Source organism: Xiphophorus hellerii, chromosome 20 (genome assembly GCF_003331165.1).
Source record: "Xiphophorus hellerii strain 12219 chromosome 20, Xiphophorus_hellerii-4.1, whole genome shotgun sequence".
Lineage (NCBI taxonomy): Eukaryota > Metazoa > Chordata > Actinopteri > Cyprinodontiformes > Poeciliidae > Xiphophorus > Xiphophorus hellerii.
In genome coordinates, this window is record NC_045691.1 from 22,714,700 (window position 1) to 22,739,903 (window position 25,204).

Consider the following 25,204-nt stretch of genomic DNA (forward strand, 5'->3'; position numbering starts at 1 on the left):
CTCGTGTCACAAAAGCTTCTTTTGTTATCTTGGGCAAACTTCCTATTCCGCAGAAGGAAGGCAATTCTTATCTGGAAACTATGCCTTGCAAAAATGTTAATACTTTCTCACCTGTCTTGACTTGAGAAGTGAAGCTACAAGATTTCACACATAAAAAGTGAAACATTACATCCATACAGCTGAGTGAAAATAAAGTTGAATAAAATTATTTGCTTAAGACTCACCAGGGGGGAACAGTGAGAAGCTTTGGATCAGAGATCATTGTGTTAGAATGGCTCAGTAAAAATACAGTGCTTAATTCGATTGAGAAAATGTACCAAGAATTGAAAATATCCTATAAAGAATTATGGGCAAAGTTTTGCTTCTCGGTGTGGAGTGGAAGAAAGCAGAAGGTGATTCAACATGAGAGAGATGACTAAACCCCTCACGCTGTTTTCGATGAAAAATGTGAACCTCTTCTTTTTACGTTGTGAGTCTGAAACAAACTAAGAGACTCGACAACTTGATGCTTCATGTACCTCCGTTTTGATCGTGGGGCTAAATGCTGTTGTTTTTCAACTGAAGCACACAAGTTTACAGCCAGAGCAAAATGAATGTTTCTAACCAAGAGTTTCAAATTGAACTGCTTTTTGACTGTAGTCTTTATACCCTTGCATCTCATTTTTCTTCAGTAATCAATTGCTGGAATAAATTTATTTTTTTTCCTACTTATACACATTTTCAGGTAAAATAAGATAAGATAAATCTTTATTGTCATTGTCACAAGGACAACGAAATTTAAAAGGTGCCATCAGTCAGTGCATATGCTTAAAAACAACTGTCTCACAATTCACACACCTCTGGCTATAAAAACGTATAAATGCACCTCAATCATTCCTGAAATTCACCTGGCGAAGCTCTGTCCTGACTGGCTGTACCTGACATTTTCTGAGTAAGTAAACTCTGACTCATTTTGTTTCCATGTTCTGTGGAAAATAAGTGTGTTAAAATAATCTTTCATTAAAATTCTACAATTACCCCGCTATGACAAGATGGAGAAATGTTTGTGAGAGTTTTATTTCTGCAGAACTCAACCGATCATGTATGATAAAGCAGACAGATTAAAGCCACTCCTTAAATCTGGGGTTATGTAACTTTTGCAAAAAGGAAAAAAAAAAATGTTTTTGCATATTTGTTAACACTGACCATGATGTGACAGGGTACTATAGATAATCTGTGAAAAATATCAAGCTTCTACACCTCTTCCCAATGCTACCAGGAAGGTCTTAGCGCTGTCAATCAGCTTGTGTACACGCTGCTAAATGTGCTAGTGGCGTAGAAATCACTTAATGCTCTCATTGGTGGCCGTGCTAACTAGCCGTAGCGTTCATGGCTGCTTCACCTCCATTGCGGTGAAGCAGCTGAAGCGTAGCAGAGATCAAGCGGGGAGGCTGCCAGCATGATTGACACCGCTAAGACCCTCCTCCTGGCACTGATTGGTTGTTTTTGACCAAGCTGCGTATTTCTGTAGCTATTACAATTTTGGAATAGCAAATTACTTCATTGTCTACAACTCAACCACCATCATCATCACTTATAAAATAGGCCTCAAGACATAGTTGAAACCTATTTTAAATCAAATTAAAGCCTGAAAACCTGGAGATTTTTGAATAAATAAATAGAGAATACATTCTTTTGTACAGCAAAAACGTTACAGAGCTCACGAGAAGGGAACTAAGGAGCATGTGTGATTTATTGCATGAAAAGTCTGATGGCAGAGGGAATGAGAATGATTCTGGAAGCGTTCAGGTTTTACACTGCGGATGCCGCCGCCTGAGTTCACACACAAGGTAGAAGGAGTTAGAGCGTAAGACTGCTGGGTTTCAGAATCCAAACGGAATAGAATAGAACAGAATCTGTTGTTTCCCAGTGACTGGAAACTGGAACCACACAGACACAAAGATTACAACAAAAAACCCCAGAAAGACAGTAAGGTACGGTAAAGGTCAAAAAAAGCGAGTCAAAAGGAGTAAATCCTGAACATTTTGTCAAAGCAAATAGTTCTTTAACTTAAAAAATTATGTCGTTTTTTAACCATAAAATCTCTCCTTTCAAATACGTTGCCAGTTAATTTGTGACAATCAGAGTAATTAATTCTGTTTCACAGGAACCAGCAGCAGGAGGACCGTGTTAGCAGAAACGAGTTAATTCCAATTAATTGCTGTTGCTCAACGCAATTTCGGCTACGCAGCTTTTCTCAAATGCTCTAAATGACTCAGACTGCAGTGGAAAGCCGTCACATGTAATGGAGAATATTCTGGATGTAAACGAACAGGAAGCTCTCAGGGATTTTCATGATGACGCCTCTAACTCAGACCTGAAAGACAAAAACTATCAAACCATGAAAAATGTAATCAACAGACAAAAATTCACACTGGATCCTTTTTAAATCATAAGGTTTTTCTTTTTTTATTAAAAAAAAACCCAAGTGAATGTTTGCCTGACTGAACATGTTCTTTACAGACAGACTGTCTAAATCACATGTGTGAGACTCGAGGCCCGTGGGCTAAATCCGGCCCACTGTAGCTTTTTATGTGGCCCTCTAGATTCTAGACTAAACACTAAGTGTGCTTATTTATGTTTTTAGTCAATGCAGTTTTTATTTGTTTACTGCCAAATTATATCAACCAGTCCCTTCAGTTTCTTGAGAATTATGGAAATTCACGCAAAATCATCGAAGCTACGCACTTTTTTGCACTAATAATTGGGAGTTTATTGCAGATCTTCCTCAAAAATTGTCCAAACCTTTCTTACTTGTACTAAACAGCTGCCTCAGCCTTAATTGATGTCAAATTATAGTCCGTGATCTACACAGCGAGGAATAAAAAGTTGCATTTACTGTCATAAATAAAATATTAAAAAAATTAGTACCACAGACACTTTGATTTTTATTGCAAAAAATCCCAAAATGTTTCACGAAATTCTGGAGGGACAGAGAAGATGTTCAATATTATTATTTAGTTTTAAATTCATTGATATTCATTGATATATTAACAGGTGGTGAATAGGAATGTATGTATTAGTACATTCTGGCACAATCGGCCCATAAGCATTTTTGGCCCAAATCATAAATGCATTTATGATTTGGGCCAAAACGAAAATGAGTTTGACACCGCTGGTCTAAATACAAACTCTGCTACACCACAAAGTGTTGTCTTAAGGCGACTTTAATTTCATATCAGACTAATTTAACCACGTTGAATACAAAGTTTAGCTTTCTGATGATGATGATGTCATTTATTAAAGCGGAAGAACTGTTGGCACATATATATATAAATTTGCACGCTTGTCCAGCTGGCAGAGCTTTTTTAATAAATGGAATCATTGTTTAAAAACTGATTTTTGCATTCACTCACTTTGCCTTGACTAATACAGCAATTTCACTTCAATCGACCTCGTGTGATTATCTACTAAATGCAAATAAATATCTTGCCATACAGTGGATTAATACAAATCTCATAGAATCTGCTTAGAAAAGACAGATGATGTCTACTAATACACCATCTATTATTAAAGATTCCTGCTTTTTTCTATATATATATATATATATATATATATATATATATATATGAAAAAAGACTGAATCTATACTGAGCCTATAAGCTTTTCCGTCTTAGTCTGAAGCCTCTTGTAAACAGAAAATTCCATAGAAGGCATGTTTACTTCTGGGCAGGTGGCTCTTCTCTGGAAAGGTAAGTCATGCGACCGCCTCTTCAGGCAGAGTGGGAGGAGAGTTTCGTTTAAGAGCCAGCCAGTACAGCCAGTCGGTACAGCCAGTCGGTACAGCCAGTCAGTCAGTCATTATCCTTGAATACAACTCTCAGCAGAGGAACCCGAACAAGTGAGTACTTTACGGTCTCTTGCATAGCGAGTATGTTAACAGTATCTCAGTTCTAAACATTCACTTTTCATGTGAGCTCTAACGTTTTTTTTCCTCTACTTTCTTTGCAGCCCTCTTGCCTTCCTGTCTCCTGAAATCACCATGTCCTGCGAGGACCTTGAATGCGTCATTTGCTGCAACGAGTACTCTCGCACCAGCAGGGTCCCCAGAGTGCTCCACTGCCAGCACACCTTCTGCGCCCCGTGCCTGGAAAAGATGTCCACCCTGGAGGGAGCCATCTACACCGTCTCCTGCCCTCTGTGCCGCTGGGTCACCTGCGTCCAGGCCCGCCTGTCTCTCTCGGGGGGTCTGTGGATCAACACTGAGAAATGGGACCAGATCATCGAGCACAACAGCGGGAAGCACAACAATCTGGAAAGCAAACAGCCCCAAGTCGTCCAGCCACCTGTGTAAGTTTAAATTCTCTCTTTAAAAAAAAAAACAAAAAAAAAAAACATATATCTGGTTGTTGGTGGGTTGTAGTTTCTGCACAGCTTGTGTCTAAAGACAAACATCTTTCTTCTGTTTTTTTATTTTTATTTTTTAGATCTTGCAAGAAACGTTCTGGTGCTTTTTCTGGACTCCAGCGACTGTTCCGCTGTGCGCCGCGGCACCAGCAGAGCTGCTGAACGGCTGAGAGAGAAAAGAGCGTCGCTTCTTAGGAACCGAGACTTGGGAGCGCTTAATGTGAAGTTTGGACGTCTTCTAGAAGGACTGTGTTTGCTTTATGTCGAGTTTTGTTTGTTTTTTTTAAGATGTGGATGTGAGCGTAAGAGAAGACATACAGTTTTATTTGTCAAAATGAAATAGGAAAATGTTTTAGGTTGTTTAAAAAAGAGAGGGAAAGAAATCAAAGGCAGACCTCAAGCATTATATCTACAGATGATGCAAAAGTAGTTGATTGAGTTTTCCTATAATAATAAATAATTTATTGTAAATAATATAATAATTTATGAATGCAGTATGAGTTTGTTTTTAGAATGATTTCTGATTTGTTCCTGGATATGTGTATGTAGTATCAGGCATCCTGAGTTTTATTTTATACATGTTTGTCATTTTTAAAACATATCTGTGTTTTTGTTTTTGTTTTTTGTTTGTTTGATTTTGCAACATGTACCTGCAACTGTGAATCAAGTGTCTGGAAAATGACGAACAATGTTCTGATATCAAGTTATTTGAAGCATTTGAATAAAACTATTTTTCAAAAGAGCTTTTGAGTAAATGTCTTGTTTTATAGCAGTGCATACCTTTATAGTAACTAAGTTTAAGACATCAAAATTCTCATTTTAATTTTAAAATCCTGATTATGTTGTTAAAGTGCAAACGTATCCACCCATCCATTATCCAACACAATTATCCCTTCTAAGGTACCTCCAGCCTTCGTTGTTTTCTTTCAAAATCCTCTTTTGTACTTGGTAAGGCTTGGATAAGACACCATTTAATAACAAAATATAGCTGAGTAGATGGGTGAACTCTTACACAAAATTACAGATTCAGTCTGTACATGCCTAATTCAGTCCTTAAATCTCACTTGGGAAAATCTTAAAAATTAGAAAAGAAGTTGTTTTGCTCCATTCATTTTTGTGCTATTTTTTGACACGATTATTTGTGTTGCGGTTCCTCAAATCACTTTATTGTATTTTCATGCAGCTGTCTGCAATTCATGCATGAGCACAACTGCAGTTTTCTTTTGGCTCAGACACACACTGCTTGCAGACGTGCAACAAGAAAAGGCAGGAACAACCACAAAATTTGCATGAACCAAAAACAATAGACTTACTTGGAAGGAAATCAAGGATGAGTAACGAGGAACCATAACATCGAATCAGATGGCACAGGTTCCTCGGCTGCTGCTGATAAATGCCCCATAAATGTCTGGATTGATTAACACACAGAATAAGAAGCTGAAATCTAGAATGACTGCACGTACGACAGCCATGCTCACAGTAATGCTCAGTCGTCGCATGTTTTGTTCAGACAAACGGCGAAAGGAAAAGGAATGAATCCTGGCGGACGTGAGGAAAAGTCCATGTCCATATGACTAACTCACAGGCGTCCTGAATCAGAGGGGTTTTTGTTCTACAGATCTATATGGGCGGTTTCTCAGGGCGGCATTAGAAATGGAGAGTCCAGATTAAAATAACATACACATTATTGTTATCTATTACACTATTATTATCTGTCAGCCGCACCTTCAAAAAGTTGTCAAATGTTTTTACGCATGCACAGCCAATGAGTAGTTGGCGCCCTCTGCTGGGTCCTGAGAACAGGGAGACTGTAACGTGTTTTGAATAGGCCAGTATCCCGTAGTTTTCCCGCCCCCAGAATCGGGATGATTTCCAGCTTTTGGAATGGTTGTAGAGGCGCCACTCTGGAAGAATTAGACTCAATACCACACTCTGAATTACACGTAAATACAGGGAATCATGTGATTGCACAAACCACATCCACATCTCCTGCAGTAGAAAGAGAATCTGGCCTTTCTAAAGAACAATTTGCTCACATTAAGGATGCTTTATTAGCAACCTTTGAAATATAAATTTTTGCTTCATATCTAATTTTTGCCATTGACCTTGAAGGAGACACTAAAACCAAGCGCACAAGAAATGCCAAAGGTCACTATTTGGGAAATCTAGTTTCTCATTCAGCTACAGCAGCGACAGAGAAAAAGAAAAGTGGATTGAACTGAAGTTTTATGTCAGCAATTTATAACAGCATAAAATATGTGGCTTCGCCACTTGATTACTGTCAAAACAACTTCAAGCTGAACGATAAAAAGAAAAACTGGCTAAAATCCAAATCCAGATGCAGGTAGCGTTCAAGCAGCCACAAACATCAAAACAGGCTTTACGGTCGCAGGCACGCAAACAAACAGAAACCGGTTCTGTGTAGAGGGGATTCCTCTGAGGATTAACATTTTTTCAAAATTCCTAAAAAAAAAAAAAAAAAAGTTGTAGAAATTCCTGATCAGAAACATTGAACGTTGTATTTTGTCGTGTGGTTTGTCAACTAGAACTCTGTAAAAGAAATTGTTACATTTTAGAAAGTGAAATTATATAGATGCATTAGAATGAAATATTCTAAGCCATTATTTCTGGTCTTGATGATTCTGAACCTTGATTGAAGAACATAAAATCCCTGCTACTTTGAACAACTGAACACTCTGCTTTTCTGATAAACTCAGAAAAGTCGCCTGTGTCCTGCATGTGGGATTTATCTAAGTGGGTTCTTGATGTGCCGAGTCCAGCCTCTGTCCGCTCCTTGTGAAGCTCCACAAAATTTTTTAATTTTGCTCGACAATCTTCTCAAGGTTATCCCTGTTGCACTTTTACCTTCCACTCAAGCTTCTACAAATATGCTTTCACAGTATAATTTTCAGAATGAATGTTTTTTTGGTCATCTGTAAGCCATAATCATCAAAACAAGAAAGAAATATTTCATTCTAATGAACAGAGTTTCACTTTCGAAAACAAGTGATCCCTGCAACGTTCAGTGCTCACTGTTTGAAACGCAGGAACACATGGATGAAACCGGTTAGGAAATTTGAAAGAATTTTTAATAGATTGAAAATTTTTGACTTTTTATTAGCAGTCTGAGAATGTGCCCCTTTTTAAACTTTCATCCGAATTGTATTCTTCAAAACATTTCTACATCTTTTGGTCTATATCATTAAGCACTTTTAGATGTTTTGTAACGGTTAAAACTTTTACAGCTCCTTTTTTCAAATAAAAAAGAAAGAAAAAAAAAGACAAAAAGAACCATTTTTCCAATAAATTGATTTGGGTTTTATTACCCCACAGCTACCATTCTATCTTAATCCTCCCTTTACTAAAAGTCAATGTTTTCAACCTTGAAGGAGTTTTCTCTAAAACCAACTTACTTTACTCGCCACTAAACTGATAGTAAAAACCGACGCTTGCTCTGTGCAGTTTTCTGGGTCACATGGAAGAGTTAAATATAGAGACAGTTCTACCCGATAGCAATAACAAAACTAAATGCAATCAAAAACAATCATTAATTATCATAAATGATGTATGTGAGAATGTGGCTGTTCTTTTTTTTTTTTTTTTTTTGCCAGTTTGTTGATTCTTGCGTTGTGTGTGAATTGTGAGACAGTTAGTTTTTGTTTTTGGGCATGTGCACCGACTGATGGCACCCTTTGAATTTCGTTGTCATTGTGACAATGACAATAAAGATTTATCTTATCTATATAAACCTTGAGCCACTATAAAACAAAACTAAAAACTCAAAACACTTCTCTGGAAGTAACTCTGTTTATGAGGGAGGAGAACGTGATTAAATCTCATCCGCATTTTTACTCGCATTGGCAAACGCAGACTTAACCCTCTCCGCTCAGAAATGTGTGGCAAATAAAGAATCAAGTTTTGAAGCAAAGGAATAAAGATTGTGGTTATTTTATTGGAAACAGTGAAAGTGGATTATTTGAACCCCTTTTTCCCTGAATTAGCTCTACCAAACATCCTCTTTAACTACACTATGTTAGGATGAAATACAGTTAAATACTCAAGACATTACAACACAGAACCGATGATGGAAAACAAAAACAAAACAAACAAACAAAAAGAAAACACAACAAAAGCGGGAGGGTTTAACCTAAAAGCCCGCAAACCACCCAGAGATCAGCGCCTTAAAGACGACGATGCTGGCAGGAGAAGCCGTCTCGCAGCTGCATGTCTGAACACAGTGGTTGACGGTTTCGCCGCCTGCGTGTGTCGACAGATCTACTTCCCCCCCCCCGTTTGGCCTGAAAACAGACAACAGGAAAATTTGCCTCAGACAGCTGGGAGCGTCTTCCCAACATACAGTTACATAAATACGTCTTTGTGCAGAACAGGGGGGTAGTTTGTTACAGCTTTCAGGCAAGAAAACAACTGGCCTTAAATCAGTTTTAGTAATAGTAGGTCCTAAAAGTCTGGATTCACATGAACACATACATTTTTCTTTCCAGTAGACATGAAGCAAGGGGGAGGGGTTTATTTTATTTACCCCTCCCCCCACTTCCAAGAATCTAAAAAAAATAAAATAAAAAAAAAAGCGCTTTTCACATGATCGCTTCGGGAAGGAGATCATGCTCTGAACTTTAGCAGTACATTCAGCACTCTGTTTTAAAGTTCTCTATTGCATACAAACATGATCGATCCGTCCGATACGCCGTCACTACAGAAACACAACAACCACGATTTAAATTAAAAACATAGCCATCACAGTTTTCGCCGCAACTCTTCTCTGAACATCTTGGCGGAGCTTCCTCTTCCATAAACATCATAATTTAAAAAAAACAAACAGTAAAACGACATGAGTAAACAAACATGGGAAGGGCAGGGGCAGGGAGTTACAGTATTTATGTTCGCTAAATAAATACAGGGCTTCAATGGATTAGTGTGGAAACTTAAGGCTCATGAGAAACTGAGGACTTGTTTTTGAGCATTTCTGCTGCTAGTGACAGGAGGACGATCTCTCTTTACAACAAAACCTCAAAATAAACAGATTTAACACAACGTCTTAGAACTGGATCGACTAGGATGGGGATAAAATATGAGCCATAAGGGGGAAAGTATTAAGATACATTACAAATAATACCAAAAGTCATTTCAAATACACTAAAATAGTCCAAAAGAGCATATAGATAGCTAGGGCTGAAATGCTTTCTTGTGGTTAAAAGCAGCAAACAATTAAGTGACAGACAGTAATTCTTAAGTTTCAGTGTCCCTTTGTGATAGTATGCAAGTGGGGCAGTAGATCATCTCTACTTTTTTTTTATTTTTTATAATTGCATTGGTTCCCTATAGGTAGGGGTACTGTGTCAGGCGCCTGGGGCTCAGCTGGTAGGCGCTGTACGCCTCGGCTCGGGGCGTCACGCTGACGTAGGGCGAACCGGCCGCGAACTGGTGCTGGTAGGCGGCGGGCAGGCCGTGCAGCAGGTTGCTGACCGACTCCTTTCGACCGGCCGAGTCCCTCCTGGAGGATGACGAAGATGAGGCGTACGTTGCTGCATAGGCGGAGGGAGAGTGTCCGTGGCTGCCGTGGCCCCGGCTGAGCAGCTGCTCCATGGCCTGGGAAGCCGAGGAGAGCGCCGTGGAAGCTGGGTAGGTGTACAGGCCGGCCGCTGCTGCTGCGGCGGCGGCGGCCGAGCCCGGGGCCAGGGCCGACACCTCTGGGAAGCTGTAGTGAGAGGCGGGAACAGTCGGAGGGAACGTCGGCTGGCGGTGTAGAGAGGAGTCGCCGTGGGAGACCAACGAACGCTCCTGAGACGATGAAACCACCGACTGAACCTAAAAAAAAAAACATTTTAAAGCATTAACGTTAGCTGTTAGCAAAGTGTTCATCATTTAAAACAGTATGTTTTAGCTCAAACTAGTTTTGCTCAGTTTGTTTATTGTCCCACCCAACACCCAAGTTTCTCACACATACTTCCTCGATCAGAAAGTTCCTAATTTTATTCGACAAACATTAATGATGTAAAAACATATGGATTTAAAAAAGCATGGATGATGTCTATATGACCATAAAGATGAAAGAGTGAAACTTCATTATTTAATTTTTTCCATGTTTATTCAGATCTGGAAAATACCTTTAGTTAATTTCCTACTTTCCAGTCAGCAGAGAGCAAAATTATTTATTGTCGTTGGATCAAGACAAAGTTATAAACATCCATGGAATACTAAGAAGGAATCAGATCATTTCCAAACCCAGCTGCCATTATAGTCTCATCCAGCAGGGGGCAGCTTTGGCTCAGTCAATTTCTTCTCCTCTCTTATTTAGCGGGTTATTCTAATGCATTTTAGTAAAACTAAAACTTCCTAAACAGTCCTGGGAGTAATTTGTAAAAGTGTAAATCGAGTTTGCTCCGGCCTTCAGTTATAGAAAACTGAATGGACCTGCAACAAAGTTCAACTATTCTGGCGGATTCTGCATCCTTTAGCTGATGCCACAGTTTGCAGAATGATTACAAGGATCTCATTAAAGGTTTAGATCTACCTCAGTGAAAACAGTCAACAGAAACTAAAAGGAACACCACACCTACAGATGGTGGCAGCATCATGCTCTGTGGTACATTTCCTGAGCTGGACTATTGTCAAGATGGATGAAGTTGCGAACAGCTCCAAAAACCAGTAGGGTTTGATGCGAGACCTTCTAACATGGTTTTCCATTTATAGTGATTCTAAACGTACTTCAAGGTCAACAAAGGTTGACTTTAAAGGAGGAAAATTGCATGTTTAGTCCAGCCAGAGTCCACAATCTGATATGAGACTCTGTGGGAAGATCTGTGATGTTACAATATTACATCGAGATGTAACATGTTTTAGTCAAAAACAGAGACTGTATTATGAAACTAAAATAAAAGCTGTATTGTACAAGATATGACGCACTGAACGTGGCAACAGTCTGAGATACGGAGACGATGATGCATCATTCCAAACTCCAGGAATATTAACAGGAGCCAAGCCACAACCTGGAAGATTTCATCTCCAACTGAAGGTTCTGCCTGAGCCGTTTCCCCCCCCGAGCAAAATCTACTGTAGTTTGGTGCAAAGACGGCATTTAAATAATCGTTTTCTCTCCCATCCAGTCTAGTCAGTGATAGAAATATACAGAAATTGTTCACAAAATACCCCAGAGACATGTTCATGTTTTATGGCTAAACTGGAAGTGCCTCAATGCTCCAATGTTCCATTTTTGTCTTTTTTTCCCCTCTGATCTGAAAACCGCAGAAAAGAAAAGAGGAAAGTCTATCAGAGCAAGTTACGTAAGAAATGACTGCAAAGTGAAGTTGCCTTTTCAAATAAAAATGATTTTTTTTACTACTACTTATTATTTTAATTTGTTTATCCACTGATGATAATGTCAGAGTTATTTCATTCAGTTCACCATCATTGCTTACACACATTCATTCACCCACATTTTTTTTTCCTTTACACTACAGCACCCTTGCTATGGATTTTGTATTGTGATGTATAATTACTGAAAAAACTGAAGAAAAAATTGACAAACAAACAAGGCAGCAAGATGAAGCCTCACCTGGCTGAGGTTCAAAGGGTGGGACTGGCTTGGGAGCAGCGCAGCTTGATCCCGGCTTTCCCCTGAGCTGCAGGGCTGCCGGTTGGACGATCTTTTCGGCTTCATGTAAGTACCTGAAGGTCGAAAGTGGAATCATTATTCATTTATCATTAATGCTTGGGATTAAACTCGACCGACATCCACAGCGCTCTCACCAGTCTCCACGCGGCCGTGTGAAGCCGCCGCCCTCTCAGAGGTCTGGCTCTTGACCGAAGGAGCCACCACTGCCAGGGACTTGGCCTGCCGGGACGGCAGGGGGCCGGCGGCGTTCAGACTGCGAGGCAGCGGGGTCAGCGGGCTGGTGGTGGACGAGTCAGAGTCATGCACCGTGACGCAGCTGATCACATTGGTGCGCTCGGTTCGGCTCAGTCCAACACTAGACGGATAAATATTAGTTAGGATATTTTTGCCCAAAAGCAATAAGGAGTTTAACGCGGAGCCGAGGGTTGGACTCACCTGGCCGGATGGAACTTGCGCTCATCTTCTGTGTCTGTGTCGCTGTGAATGGTGATGATGCTGACCGCTGGGCTGGGGGTGTCCGAGATGACGATGGGCTGGGACAAGGCCACAGAGGAAGTGGGCGGGGTCACGCCGTTGCTGAGTATAGATGTGGTGGATACACCCCTAGATGGAAACAATTTTTTTAAAAATTTCTCTCCATCCACACCAGGCAAAATTTTAGAACTGATGATGAAGGTGTGGGGGATTTTATTTCAGATTATTTGAAGATTTTTCTAACATTTCACCTCAACTCATCTAATCATTATTTGTGTCTTAAACAGGAACTGTTGTCACCCAAGTGTCTCCAAGCCTCTCTATTCAACTACACACAGGTTGGACGGGCTCCGTGCGAAGCATCAGAGGCGGCTAACGGATGGCTCAGAGAGGCACAGTTTTAATCAGAAAAAAATTAATTAAGGGATTACGTTTGCCTTCATCTGGTACAACACCTTTTCCCAAGGGAAGCCGCACGCAACCATTTAACAAACCTGTTTCTGTTCTCCCCACACCGGGCTTTTCCTTTCTTTCTCTCTTGCTGCGTCCTGGCTTGAGATCCGTTTCTGTTGGGGGTTAACAAATAAAAAAATGAGGACAGCAAACAACAAAAGGAAAAAAGAAAAAACACGAAGATGGCAAAGATACAATTGTGAGCTATTTGGAAAGAGAGAGCGAGAGAGAGAGATCAACATATCACAACTAGGCCTGTCATGATAACAAATTTTGCTGAGCGATTAATTGTCTCAAAAATTATTACGATAAATGATAATATTGTTTGAAGACCTTTTTACACTGATTTAATGGAAATAACGTAATCTTTGGCATGCAATTTCCTGCCAAAGATAGATACACTTTATTTTCAAAAGAACACTTAACACTGGAACTGATAAACAAAATAAACAAAACAACCAAAAAGAATAGTAAAATATATTCTCAGTCTCCATTAACAAAAAACGCACTTGAATAAAAACTAAACACAAAGCCAAAGTGGAAATAAATACTGTATTCAACCAAAAGAGTGCAGATTATGAAGTCTGTGTATTATGTTGCCCTTCAGTAATAATTAGATTTAAATAGAGAAAATGGGCACATCCGACTACCTGATGCAATAGTTCACACTAAACGTTTTTTTTGCCCCGATTTTCCCCTTCCGACAATCTTAGAACGTTGATCGTTCTAAGATTGTCGCTTGCGATTTCGTAACCGATCATCCTGTAGTGTGTGGTGTGTTACGGTAGATCATCGTGGCCGCTCTGATCTAAATCAGGGGTTTTCCCCGACTGGGAGAGTTAACACAGCTTGTTGAATGTGACAGGTAACCAATCAGAAAGTGTGGATTCTCCTTCGTGCTTTCTGAGGGGAAATTACAGAGGGGAATCCCAAACCGCTGACACGGTGCAACCCGAAGTCCAGCTCTGACTTATTTATAGCATCTTGATAAAATGAGACAAAATGTCCAAAATGTCATTTTTGTTTATATTTGGGATGATAATTTCTAGTAAAAAAAAAAAAAAAAACCTCACCAACATCTTAGAGACACTAAAGAAGATGAGCTTTAAAAAAAGCTATTTTTTAATAGCGATTAAGTTCATTTTGCAAGACAAAAGTACTGCTTTCAGCATTATTTAGTCAAATAGAAAGTAATAAATATTTACTAAAAAAATAATGCAATATTCAGCTTCTATATTTCTGAGTTCTTTCCTTTTTTTATTTTTTAACTATTTATTGTATTTACTAATGTGATAATGCTTCAACGTTGAAGACTATCGACTAACCGTGTGAAATATGAAAAAAACAACAAACCTCAATTTGTCTAGAATCATTTTTAACACGTCTTCTTCCCACACGCTGAGCTTTTTCCTCTCCAAACATGGAGTCTCATTTCTGACCTACAGATGCCAAAATGGCATCAAATGAACCTCAACATTGAGACACTAAAACTAAAACGGCAAGTATACCAAATTCCTTGTCGTCCCACAACCCTGCGGCATGTTTCAACCAGTTCACCCACCGCCAGCTTTGTCCCGTCTGCACAGCAGCGCCCGAGTGAATGGCTTCCAGGGGAGATGCTGTGACGTTCGCCTGGTGGGCAGACCCATGGATGGCCACACCTGGGACCTGCTGCCATGACGAGGGGATGAGGATTTGTTGGGTGCCAGTTGGCCAGGCCTGCTAAGAAAGAGAAAAAGACCCATGAGTAGATGCACCCAAGTAGATACCTAAAAATGAGAATCGGTTTTCTAATTGCTGCCATGGGCCAGACGTATTAAGCCATGCTGAGAAATCCACAAACTAAAAAAAAAAAGTAAATAAATAAACGCAAGCCAGTTGCCGGGATCGTCTACAGGCAAAAGCACAAAACTAGAGAAGGGAGCAACCTTTCCCTAGCCATTCCTTTAATTATAGCATTGGCCTGCAACAAATTCACAGGATGAAACCATGCAAAGCACAAACAATGAAGCGCTGTAAACAGATCAGATAAAGAGTCGAGTATTTACAGAACCGCGGTGCCTGTTAAAGAAGATCCAGATTAGTTCAGTCCCCTGATGCCAAACAGTCTGCTGATCGTAAATGTTGGGAAAGAGCATGCCACATGTTCAGGGGCTGAAACAAAAGAGGTGTGTGTGAGAGCTTTTAGTAGTCGCAGCTCCGACCTGCACTGCTGGAAATCGATGGCAGGACAGGACAAAGAGAAGCTACAAGCAAAGCGCAGACCAACTCAGCAGCGCATGCGCTCCATGCCCTGAGCACACCTACTGGGGGAAGAACTGGGGAATGAAAATGGGCGGATGATGTAGAAGTGGGGGAATAAAAAGGGGAAATGTCATCAATCTTGACGTCATGTTCAAACACAAAGTTTCAAAAAAAGTTAAAAAAAAAAAAAAAAAAGTGCTGCTGGATCATAAGGGGGAATTTGAGCATGGACCAAATGTGATGTGTCCATATGTGAGATTGGAAACTACAAGAAGGACTAGCCCCATACAACGTGTGGCACAGAAGGAACAAAGAACTTGCAAACGAATGGAGGGACAGAGAGAGAGAGAATGGGGAAGGAAAGCTGCCAGTGTTAGTGAGCGAGACATTCTCCACAGGATGCCGTCGGTGCTTTACCAGCACAGTGGCCGTGTGCTCCAGGAGGGCGGGCCGACCCACTCCAGGGCCCAGCCCCAGGGGAAGGGAATACTGAGGGGCTATGCCTGCTGGGGGTGGGTGCAAGGTGGCCACCATCAGGGGTGTGCAGGAACCCTGGAGGAGGAAGGGAGGATAGAGGAGGGCAGCGTTAGGTGAGAAGTTAAAAAAAAATAAAAATAAAAAAAATTGCAAGGTCAGGCCCTTCAGCCCTGTGATTGGCTGAGGGGAAGCACAAACAGCTGCAAAGAGACGGACAGAGGGAACACTGGTCAGCTATGTGACTGACGTAGGAGTACTCAACACCCCCCACATTTCAAAAAAACACTCCAACCGGCTCTGAAAGGAAATCCACAAAGAGCCGAAGAGCAACAGAAGCACAAGCAACTTCATCTGCACAACCTTTGAAAAACCTAGATTATCTAGTAAAAACCAACTGTTAAACCCATAAGATTTTTTTGCCTACTTTAAGCCATGTTGTCGGAGGATTATCACAAAATGTGATAAAATCCTGTTATGTTTCTTCTAGTATTCACATATAAGAAAGTCAAAATCAAACACATTTTTGATCAACCTTGTGGTCAAAACTCTGAAAGAACTTATGAGTCAAAATTTATCAGGACTTCTTTTCTTAGCAAGGTCAGACAGTATTTGCTAACCACACTGAGAACAATCATTAGGGAAGCGCGAATTTTGGCCAGAATATATTTTGAAACATATTTTCCCAACTCTAAGTTGTGTAAACTTCAAGGTTTATGGGCTTAAGCGTAGAGTATGAGGCGAAGCATAATGAGGGAGAGTGAGGCCTCTGGAGATCAGCGCCCTAGATCAAGGTATCCAAAATTATTAGGCAGCTAAATTAGGGAAAAAACGGTTTAAGAGATTCTGAAAACTGAAAAATTGCAAAAAGTCTGAGCGGGATGCAGCACTGTTGTGATAAATAATAAAAACCAGCAATTTTTTATTTAAAATAGTTAACCGGTTCCAGAGAAACATGACTGCAGCAATTTTAGAAAGTACTTTAAAACAAATTGCTAACAGTTTCCTACAATACACGGCCGGTAACCAATGGCCTTTGCTACTAAACTGATTCCAGTAGCAGACTGGTGCTAGAGTTTACTAAACACCAGTTCTTTGAGTCTGTAAACAGAAACCTTCACCCTGGTCCCAGAAACCACCAGTAATTCTGCAGCTAGCCAAAGGAAAAAGCTTCTTTATTCAGAAACCAAAGGCTCATGGGTAACTGTGGTCAAGAAAAACATTACGCTCATTTTATATTCACCCGTCAGAGTTTAAACAGCTTTTCCCCTGAATCTATAAATGTTATTTCTGATGACTTAACTTCTTTAACATCACCTTGGTGCACTAAATTTAGCCATCTATAACTCCAGTCCTTCAGCTCTCCTAGTGCAAATCACAGATCAGCAGTTAATGGAAATAAGAGTAAAATTTAAGAGCTGAATCAGTGTTTTTTTTTTTTTACCCCTCCAGGGGGTCTTTTGTAGGCTCTAGTGTCCCTTATATGAAGGTAGGCTGACAGGAAAAGGGGAAAAAAGAGGGGGGAAGACATGCGGCAAATATCGTTGGGTCCGGGAGTCGAACCCGTGACGGTCAAGTCAAGGCCTCAAGGCCTCCAAACATCGCGCTATCCCCTACGCCACCACGGCACGCCCCTATTTTTAAAAAAATTATGCTTCTATAAAAATTTGAAAGTCTTGTATCTTGTTTCCCAACCCTTTTGTGTTGATGTAACACATAAAATCCAACAAAAAACACTGAAGGTTATAGTGATAATGTGAAAAGATGAGCTTTTGCAAATCCCCAACATATTTGAATATCATAAAAATGCTCACCTGGGTGAGCATACTTGGTTGGATCTGCAGTGACTGAGCAGTCTGGTTCTGAGGTACTATCGGTACAGAGTTCTCCACCCTGACAGGGAAGCTGGAGCTCTTACTCGATGGTTGTAGCCCTGAAAAACAAAACAACAATTGAAACAAAAACACAAAACCAGAAAAACAAAACAATAAAAAATAATCCAAAGACCATAAAAAACAATTTTTTCAAATAAAACTAAACCCCATTTTTTCGTTCTGTTTATTAGCATAGTTGTGAGAATGCAAGGCTTCTCTAGTACAAAGTGGAGGCTGTGGTTCCGTGGGTTGCCACCAGGGGGCGCTAAGGTGGCCTCAGAAAGTTGGGAAGGTGAAGGAAACAAATGCAAAAATAAAAACTGAACCCCATCTATTTTTTAATCAATACATAAAAATATAATCAAATCTGTTTTTCAATCATTAATATAGAATACAAGTTAAAATAACTTAAAACTGATCTATATACATTCAATATTAAAAATATACTGTAAGTATTTATAATATTTGTCATGGTCATCCTTCTGATCAAGCTGCTTTCTCCTCAAGCTAGCATAGCACAAGGAAAATTGACAAGTATATGAAACACAGCTTAGATTTTATTTTACTTTATTGAACAAGACTCGTGTTGGAACTGTGGGATTAATCTAAAAAAAAAATATAACAGATTTTCTTAGAATCAAGAGGGGATTGTGGCGATTTTTGTTTTAGTATCAGGTAAAACTTTATGACATCAGAATGAATAAAGTTATATTACCTGATAATAAAAATTTTCACCACAGAATTCATGGCCAAATAAATTTAAAATGCATGAGACAGCATTTATGTTAAATGAAAGCAATAATTATTGAATAGTGAATAAAAGTGGGGAAAACGCATTGTAAAAAATTGATATCCCTTACATATTTTGAAGCATTTTCTGTGGGCTTCTAAAGGGGCAGAAGGTAATGCTGTTTGGGGGACCAGAGCATGAAAAACTTTGGGAACCGCTGCCTTAGTCTAGTATATGCTAATGCAGAATAAATTCTAAGAGAACTGCTGTGTGACTAAAAGTCTAAGATCTACCTTGAATAGTAGAGGGTGGACACACAATAAGGGTCTGCTGGAACGGTTCTGTCTGGCTACACAGCCCAGCAGGACGGGCTGGGAGTGGGACGCTTTGTTGAGCCAAACCAGGAATGTTGATAGTGGCCTGTTGGTAAAGAGCTGGCTGGTAGTTCAGCAAAGGCACCGCACCCCCTGCAGAAGGCACCTGTTGGGATGACGCCACTGATTAACACCAGAAGGCTTAAGGGTTCAGAAACACATGTTTACTGTCATTCATCTTAGATACTTCACAGAATGCAGTTCTGCTTTAGTCTGGTAAACCGCAGCGTCAATGCTGACACAACTGCCCTAAAAGAACTTGATATGGTCAACTTCACTGTCCAGCTCAAGAAAACACCACTTTAGTGGACACACTGCAAAAACACAAAACGTTACCAAGTATGTTTGTTCTAGTTTCTAGTACTTTATCTTATCAGTATTAAGAAATTGACTGAAAACAATCTCCTCTAGCTTGCTGAACTGCTGCTTGTAAGTTCGTTTTGTCTTATCTCAAGTGTACCAAGATATCTGCAGTAGAAACTAGACTAAACATACTTGGTAACATTTTGTGTTTTTGCAGTGGAAAGACAAAGATCTCTGTAATTATTCCCCTGTAGAAAGTGGCACTCTTTGAAAAGCTACAGATACCACACATGGACTCTGCTGAAAACAATTTCTAACTTTTTGGAGAAGAGTAGAAAATACATTTTGTAAACCAAATTGGCTTGAGAGTCATTTAAAGATATCAGGATGAAGTGTTATAATACATGACATAAGCAGAGTCAAAGGCTTAAAAACCGGTTTATGACAGAGAGCAAAAAAAACACAATGAATACCCACATTTAGTGTGTGCTATTACAGCCAGGTGTGCATAAATATTTGCACGCACAGCTCCTACCTGGTTATGCTGGTTAAGCTGGCTACTGAAGGTAACAGTGAGGTTTCCTGCGGCAGCACTGGGAACAGCATTGGTGGAGTACAGAGACTTGCTACTGTCGTACGTGCTCCGACGCTTGCAGATCTCCATATTTTGGAAGCATGACTTGACACTGGGGGAAAAAAAGTTAGAGTGCCAATATTTTAGCAGCTACACCTAGGTAAGCACTTTCTCCAAAAACTGATTCGACCCCCCCGCCCCACTTACTGTGAGCTGTGCGGATAATTTATTAGGTGACTCATCGTGACAAAAGGGTGACCCAGCGTTTTTGTGGGAGTGATTCTTTTGTCAGCATCAAGACGAAGCATCCGTTTTAAGAGATCTATGAACTCTCTTCTGTCAGCTTTCTCAGCCAGCATGTCCGTCCCCTCCAAATGAGATGACAGGTTGACCTGAATGCAGAAAGTAACAAAAACGGTTTCATAATCAACAAATACTTCATAAGATTTCCTAGACATTAAAACAAAGTCTACAAACTAAAGACGAAGCGTACCTGCATCATGTCATCTAGACAGTTGAAGATGTACTTCCTGGCCTCCTTCGATTTGATACCCATCTCCATTTCATGTTCTGCTGGAGTCTGGGGGAAAAAAACAAACAAACAAAGAATATAACGCATGTATATCTTTAGAAATAAAACCATTTTGGAATGATGAACCAAATTACGAGAGAACTTAAACATTATGCCAATTATGAGAGAATTTTAATGAAACATTGCATCAAAAAATTGGGGCAGGATTTGTTGAACAGCTTTAATTGTTTCAACTTGTTGTTTTATGAGACAGATTAATGATCTGTAAAGTAGGAAGTATATGTAGGAAGTTTTATAGAGCAACACAGATTTCTGCCTGATGAAATTGTAATGTCATGTATTAAATATACTTTTACCATTTCAAGTCTGTTATGTCTCTACTTTTGTTTTTAATCTCTAACGACTGTGTTGCACAATTTGTACAAAATTCTCTAAGAAATAAAATCTAAGCTGTGTTTCATAAAGATATTTTATGCAACAAAACACTAACAAATACCTTAAAAAAAGGTTTGACTTGTTTTGGATGGTTTAAGTTTTCTCAACTAAGCCCTAGTCTGTGCAGTAAATCACTTTATTGTGCTACAAGAATCTCTTAAAACTGGGATATTTTAGCAATGTTTCCATCTAGTTGTCATCTACTACATATGAGTAGTAGATGTGTGGTAAGCTTTAGTATGCCATATCAACCTTAAGCCGCCAGAGAGGGTAGCTGGAGTCTGGGCCTCGGTTGAAGAAGCGGCTGGTCTTTGTGCCGGCGCTCAGGAGGTATTCAGCTGGGAGGCCTTGAGTCTGAGAAATGTATCGGATCTGGAGACACAGAGGACAAGGAATCAGTTTGTTTCGTATGACCTGCTGCATCTTCTCATTTTAGATGACTAGATTTAAGATCTGACCAACATCCACACTGACCTGGTCATACTCGGAAGCTCCAGGGTAAAGAGGCCAACCTAAAAACAGCTCAGCAATCACACAACCCAACGACCACATGTCGATGGCCTCACAGAACGGCAGGCCCAAAATGATCTCTGGAGCCCTGGATGGCAGACAGAAATTGGCAATTAATGAATGAAGTGACAAATCTGATCCCAAATGGGTTTTTTTCCCCCAAAATAACAGCTTGCGTCGAGCTTAGTAAAATACCTGTAGTAGCGAGACTGTAAGTAGGTTGAGCACACAGCTTTCGACACATGACTCGCAGAGCCGAAGTCTATAACCTTCACCCGGTACGGCTGTCTGATCGGGTCGACCAGCATGATGTTTTCAGGTTTCAGGTCTGCATGGATCAATCCTAAACTCTTCAGTTTCATCAGTGCTGTGGCCACCTTAAAACGCAAACAGCTGTTACAACTTCTTGAAATACAATGACGACGACGACAAAAAGAAGACGCGACGTTTAGCCAACCTGCTGCAGGATGGGTCTGATGTGTCGTAAGGGGAGCGGGCTGAACTTGCTGTGCTTGAGAAAGTCATACAGGTTCTGCTCCAGCATCTCAAACACCAAGCAGGTGTGGCCCTTGTGTTGGAAGCATTCATACGAGCGCACAAAATTGTACTCGTCTGCGTTCTCTGCACTCAGCCGATTCAGAATGCCCACCTGTGGAAAACAGAAACCAGCTAGTTAGAAACAAAAGCTGGTTTATGAAGCTTTCCATCAGAAAAGTCCAAATCCAGTGAGATGAAAAGCTCCTAGAGATTCAACCTACTGAATCATGAACGTTCTTTACCTCGATTTGTCCCTGACGAGCATATGAAGGATGGTTTTTCAGAATCTTGATTGCCACGATCTCATTGGTGCCCCTTTTCCAACACTTGGCCACTTGCCCGAACGTGCCCCTTCCCAGGAACTCTAGGACTTCATAGCTGGAGGACATGGAGCAGAGGATCTCATGCTGAACGAGCTGATAATCCCCCTCGCCGTTGGAGCTGCTGCTCTTGGTGGTAGGAGCCGAGTGAGGTATAGACTGGCCCGTGCCGCCTCCCCCCCCTCCGCCTGTGCGGGTGGAGTAGGTCGCTGCGGGAGCCGAGAGCTCCTCCAGGATTTGAACGCTGCCACACCCGCTCCCGCTGCCCTCGCTGACCTCCTCTATCTTTCTCTTCTGGCCGTGCCTTTGGCTCCTAACTTCTGACGATCTCTCGTGATTGTATGAAGAAGAGGTCGCCTGCTCAGGGACGCGGCGACTGGACCCGCGAGGAAGACTACCTGTGCTATCAGCGGCTCGCACCACCACCTGGCCCCTGGAGCCCGTAGCAGCAGGAGGGAAGACGAGCGATGGCGCAAACGGAGGCACGGCCATGGCTGGGGTGAATGCGTACGCTGACTGGCCTGCTATGGAACCATAGGCTTCAGTGGTGGAAACGTCCCAAACATTGCTCTCCACCTTGAGCTTCTTAACTCGGCAAAAGGCACTGGAGGAGATTGAAGGGGGAGAGAAGACTTGCAGCTGTGAACTCATTGCTGCAAGAAGGAAAGAAAAGAGATTTACAACAATTGGAAAAAAAGGAAAATGATCAGCATCCTCAATGTATAATTGGGTATATTACCATACGTCTGTGGCTGCAGCTTTTTGCGCAAAGCGCTGAATGTATGATTATGCAACTAGCAGCGATACCTCATCAACAACATCTTATTTGCTTCGGCGAGTTGCAGATAATTTATACAAGAAATGTAAAGAAAACACACCCAGAATGTTATTCGTCAGCCAATTTCTTCCTTGGTGTTAGTGATATAGCTTGTGAACAGAGCTGAAATGTCATTAAGTCAAAACAAGAGTTGATTTACTTGAAAAAACAACATAGATATAAATGTATATACCATTTCTAAAAAAAAAATGCTGTTTTGTGGAATGTCTGGAGCCCACCAATAAATCAATAAATAACTCAAAAGATTTTAACAGAAAACTTTAAATCACCAAATATAATGTAGTAAATGTGACAGCTGGCTGAACAATGCCCCTTTAAAAGTCAATTAACTGAAATTGATCTTATTTACTTTAAAAATGTGTATAATCAATTAAAAACCCAGGAAAATATCAAATACGTTTTAGAAATTCTCAAGATTTGTTATTTAGGGTAACTGCTTTTAAAAGTTTTAATTTAAATCTGCACTCCCCAATTTCTGTGTGGAGTTTGAACTTTTTTTGCTGTATTCAATGGGGAAAAAGGTCCAGAATATTGCATAAATTATTCCAGTTTTGTAATTTTGGGTAACAACTTTTCATATTTTTATATGAAGTTTGAGAGGCCTAACTTTTCTGATTTTGTTTTGACATACTAGTAGGGAAATTCTTATGGGGATGCACTAAGAAATTTTGATGCAGACTTTACCACTTGACCGACCTGTAAAAAAACCCAACAATTTAATCTTTTACTAATTGGTGACCACCAGGTCACAGAATTACATCTCACTTGGGTATGAATGCTGTTACCAACTAAAGGATACTCCAATTTTGATAGTTTCAGAATCAATGACATGTTCAAAAATCAAGCCAGAGGAAGCAGCATTTAAATTACCATTTAAATGATCAACTCTGAGTCATTATCCTCTTAGAATAAGAAATCCCCTGGTTAACAACAAGAGCACACAAAACGGGACATTGCCCCTCCTCGCAAAAATAATTAGTGACAGGAAGGCTTGAATTTTTTTTAAAAAGTACAGTTTTATATTTTAGGGGGAAAAAATGACATCAGAAGGTCTAAGCTTGATACAGATCAGAAAAGGGAGGGAGATCAGTCTCTGCTTGAAGCATCTCTAGAAACTGTTGTCACAGCAATAGAAGAGAAACGAAAAGGACTGCTTATCTCGTCTCAACATAATTATACAGAGAAACTTTGAAACATGAGCATGGATGACAGTACGGGATGAACTATGCACTAGAACACCGTCACACATCACGGGCTCCCAAACAGCAAAGGCCTGTCCTGCAGGGAAAATGCAAGGACAAAAAACCCCCCAAGGCCTGGACAATATGCTGACCAGTACCGACTTACATTAACATTTACTACCAATTCTGTCCTGATCTAATGAGATTAGGACAACTAAAACAAGCCCAAAACGTTATAATCTGAAGCTGTCAATGTGCTTTATCTTCCAGAGAACATTATTATATCTAAATCCTTCATTTCTCAGAGAACAAAAGAGATTAAAAAAATATGTCTAAAAGATATATTTCAGTTCTATAAGGACAGGTTGATAACAACAATCTTTGGAAATCGAAAGTGTTTCTTAATATAATCCATACATGTATAATTACATGCGACAAACTAATCAGCAAAGCATCGTCATGAGATTGAAATGCAGAAATTGTATTTTTTTAAGGATGGCTTCATCTGCTGTACCCAACTAAAGCAAAATCACCACAATATTCTTTCAAATCAGATAAGTTTAAAAAAAAAAAAAACCTTTACAAAGAGGTTATTACTGACTAGGTGTTGAAGAACAGATTTCCCTAACACTGGTGTTAGAATATATACGTATATGTATTAAAAAGTGTATCTATGAGTTTCTGTCAGTTTTTGGCCCAAATGCATTCATAAACCTGAAGGATTTTTCAACCAAAAGCACAAAGATTGTTACTCAACAGACTAAAGCTAGCATGCTAACGCGTTATCTCCTGACAGTCGTGGCCTCACAAATCCAACGTTTCAACGTACAAAAATTAAACCAATGTTAACATACATGTCTCCATCCAAACATACACAAATAAACAGCTGTAACCTACTGTTTTATGTCGCCCCAACAGCGTTAAATCACAGCTCCGTCCACGGTTTAAATCCCACTGGTCGGCCAGTTATCCGATTAGCCTCCGCTAGCTAGGCCTGCATTGTTTCTTCAGTCGAAGGCGAGCTGGTCAGCATTACAGCGCCGAGTTCCCACTGGAAAAAGCCCAAAGCTCTCATTTTCTAGATAAATTAAATACTCTACTTCTAAAATATGTACAATTCATAGTTAAAGGATCGCTTGCTCTGCTCTTAAAATCCGCCCTCCGTGGAGTGGCCAAATCCACTTTTCTCCGGAACGAACCACGGCCTTATATCAGCTGCAAGCTTTACGACATGTCCGGTTTCTACCGTACTTACGGTAAATTTTCCAAGGCTCGGATGCAGCAAAAAACCCCACATATTCTTACATTTTTTGGGAGAGAAACTGAAAAATA

General features: G+C 40.2%; 2 protein-coding genes across 6 annotated transcripts; one reads left to right on the forward strand and one right to left on the reverse strand.

Annotated features, from left to right (window-relative positions):
* The first annotated feature begins 3,660 nt into the window (after positions 1-3,660).
* Positions 3,661-5,129, forward strand: LOC116710514 (E3 ubiquitin-protein ligase RNF186-like). Its single transcript, XM_032549602.1, has 3 exons — positions 3,661-3,880; positions 3,991-4,329; positions 4,467-5,129. Exons 2-3 carry the CDS (start codon positions 4,022-4,024, stop codon positions 4,546-4,548), a joined length of 390 nt encoding a protein of 129 aa, XP_032405493.1. The 5' UTR covers positions 3,661-3,880; positions 3,991-4,021; the 3' UTR covers positions 4,549-5,129.
* A 3,189-nt stretch (positions 5,130-8,318) lies between these two features.
* On the reverse strand, positions 8,319-25,099 carry hipk1b (homeodomain interacting protein kinase 1b). 5 transcript variants are annotated; one of them, XM_032549536.1, is made up of 18 exons: positions 24,770-25,099; positions 21,776-22,506; positions 21,454-21,645; positions 21,192-21,373; positions 20,961-21,084; positions 20,739-20,858; positions 20,013-20,099; positions 19,727-19,911; positions 19,481-19,631; positions 18,562-18,748; positions 17,479-17,597; positions 15,608-15,742; positions 14,508-14,665; positions 12,988-13,059; positions 12,455-12,622; positions 12,154-12,374; positions 11,960-12,072; positions 8,319-10,212 (listed from the first exon to the last, which is right to left on the reverse strand). In XM_032549536.1, the coding sequence occupies exons 2-18, from the start codon at positions 22,502-22,504 to the stop codon at positions 9,724-9,726; spliced, it is 3,432 nt and encodes a 1,143-aa protein (XP_032405427.1). In that variant the 5' UTR covers positions 22,505-22,506; positions 24,770-25,099; the 3' UTR covers positions 8,319-9,723. The 5 variants fall into 5 exon arrangements, with proteins under 5 accessions (XP_032405427.1, XP_032405425.1, XP_032405426.1 ...); XM_032549534.1 differs by having other exon boundaries at positions 14,508-14,668; positions 24,770-25,098; XM_032549535.1 differs by lacking the exon at positions 24,770-25,099 and adding an exon at positions 22,732-22,750 and having other exon boundaries at positions 14,508-14,668.
* Between the last annotated feature and the right edge of the window lie 105 nt (positions 25,100-25,204).

Coding starts and splice junctions, on each gene's coding strand:
- LOC116710514 (XM_032549602.1), top strand. CDS start 4,022: ATGTCCTGCGAGGACCTTGAATGCGTCATTTGCTGCAACGAGTACTCT. Junction 4,330..4,466: donor CAAGTCGTCCAGCCACCTGT/GTAAGTTTAAAT, acceptor TTTATTTTTTAG/ATCTTGCAAGAAACGTTCTG.
- hipk1b (XM_032549534.1), bottom strand. CDS start 22,504: ATGAGTTCACAGCTGCAAGTCTTCTCTCCCCCTTCAATCTCCTCCAGT. Junction 21,085..21,191: donor TTACAGTCTCGCTACTACAG/GTATTTTACTAA, acceptor TCTGCCATCCAG/GGCTCCAGAGATCATTTTGG. Junction 15,743..17,478: donor AACCAAGTATGCTCACCCAG/GTGAGCATTTTT, acceptor TTCCTCCTCCAG/GGTTCCTGCACACCCCTGAT.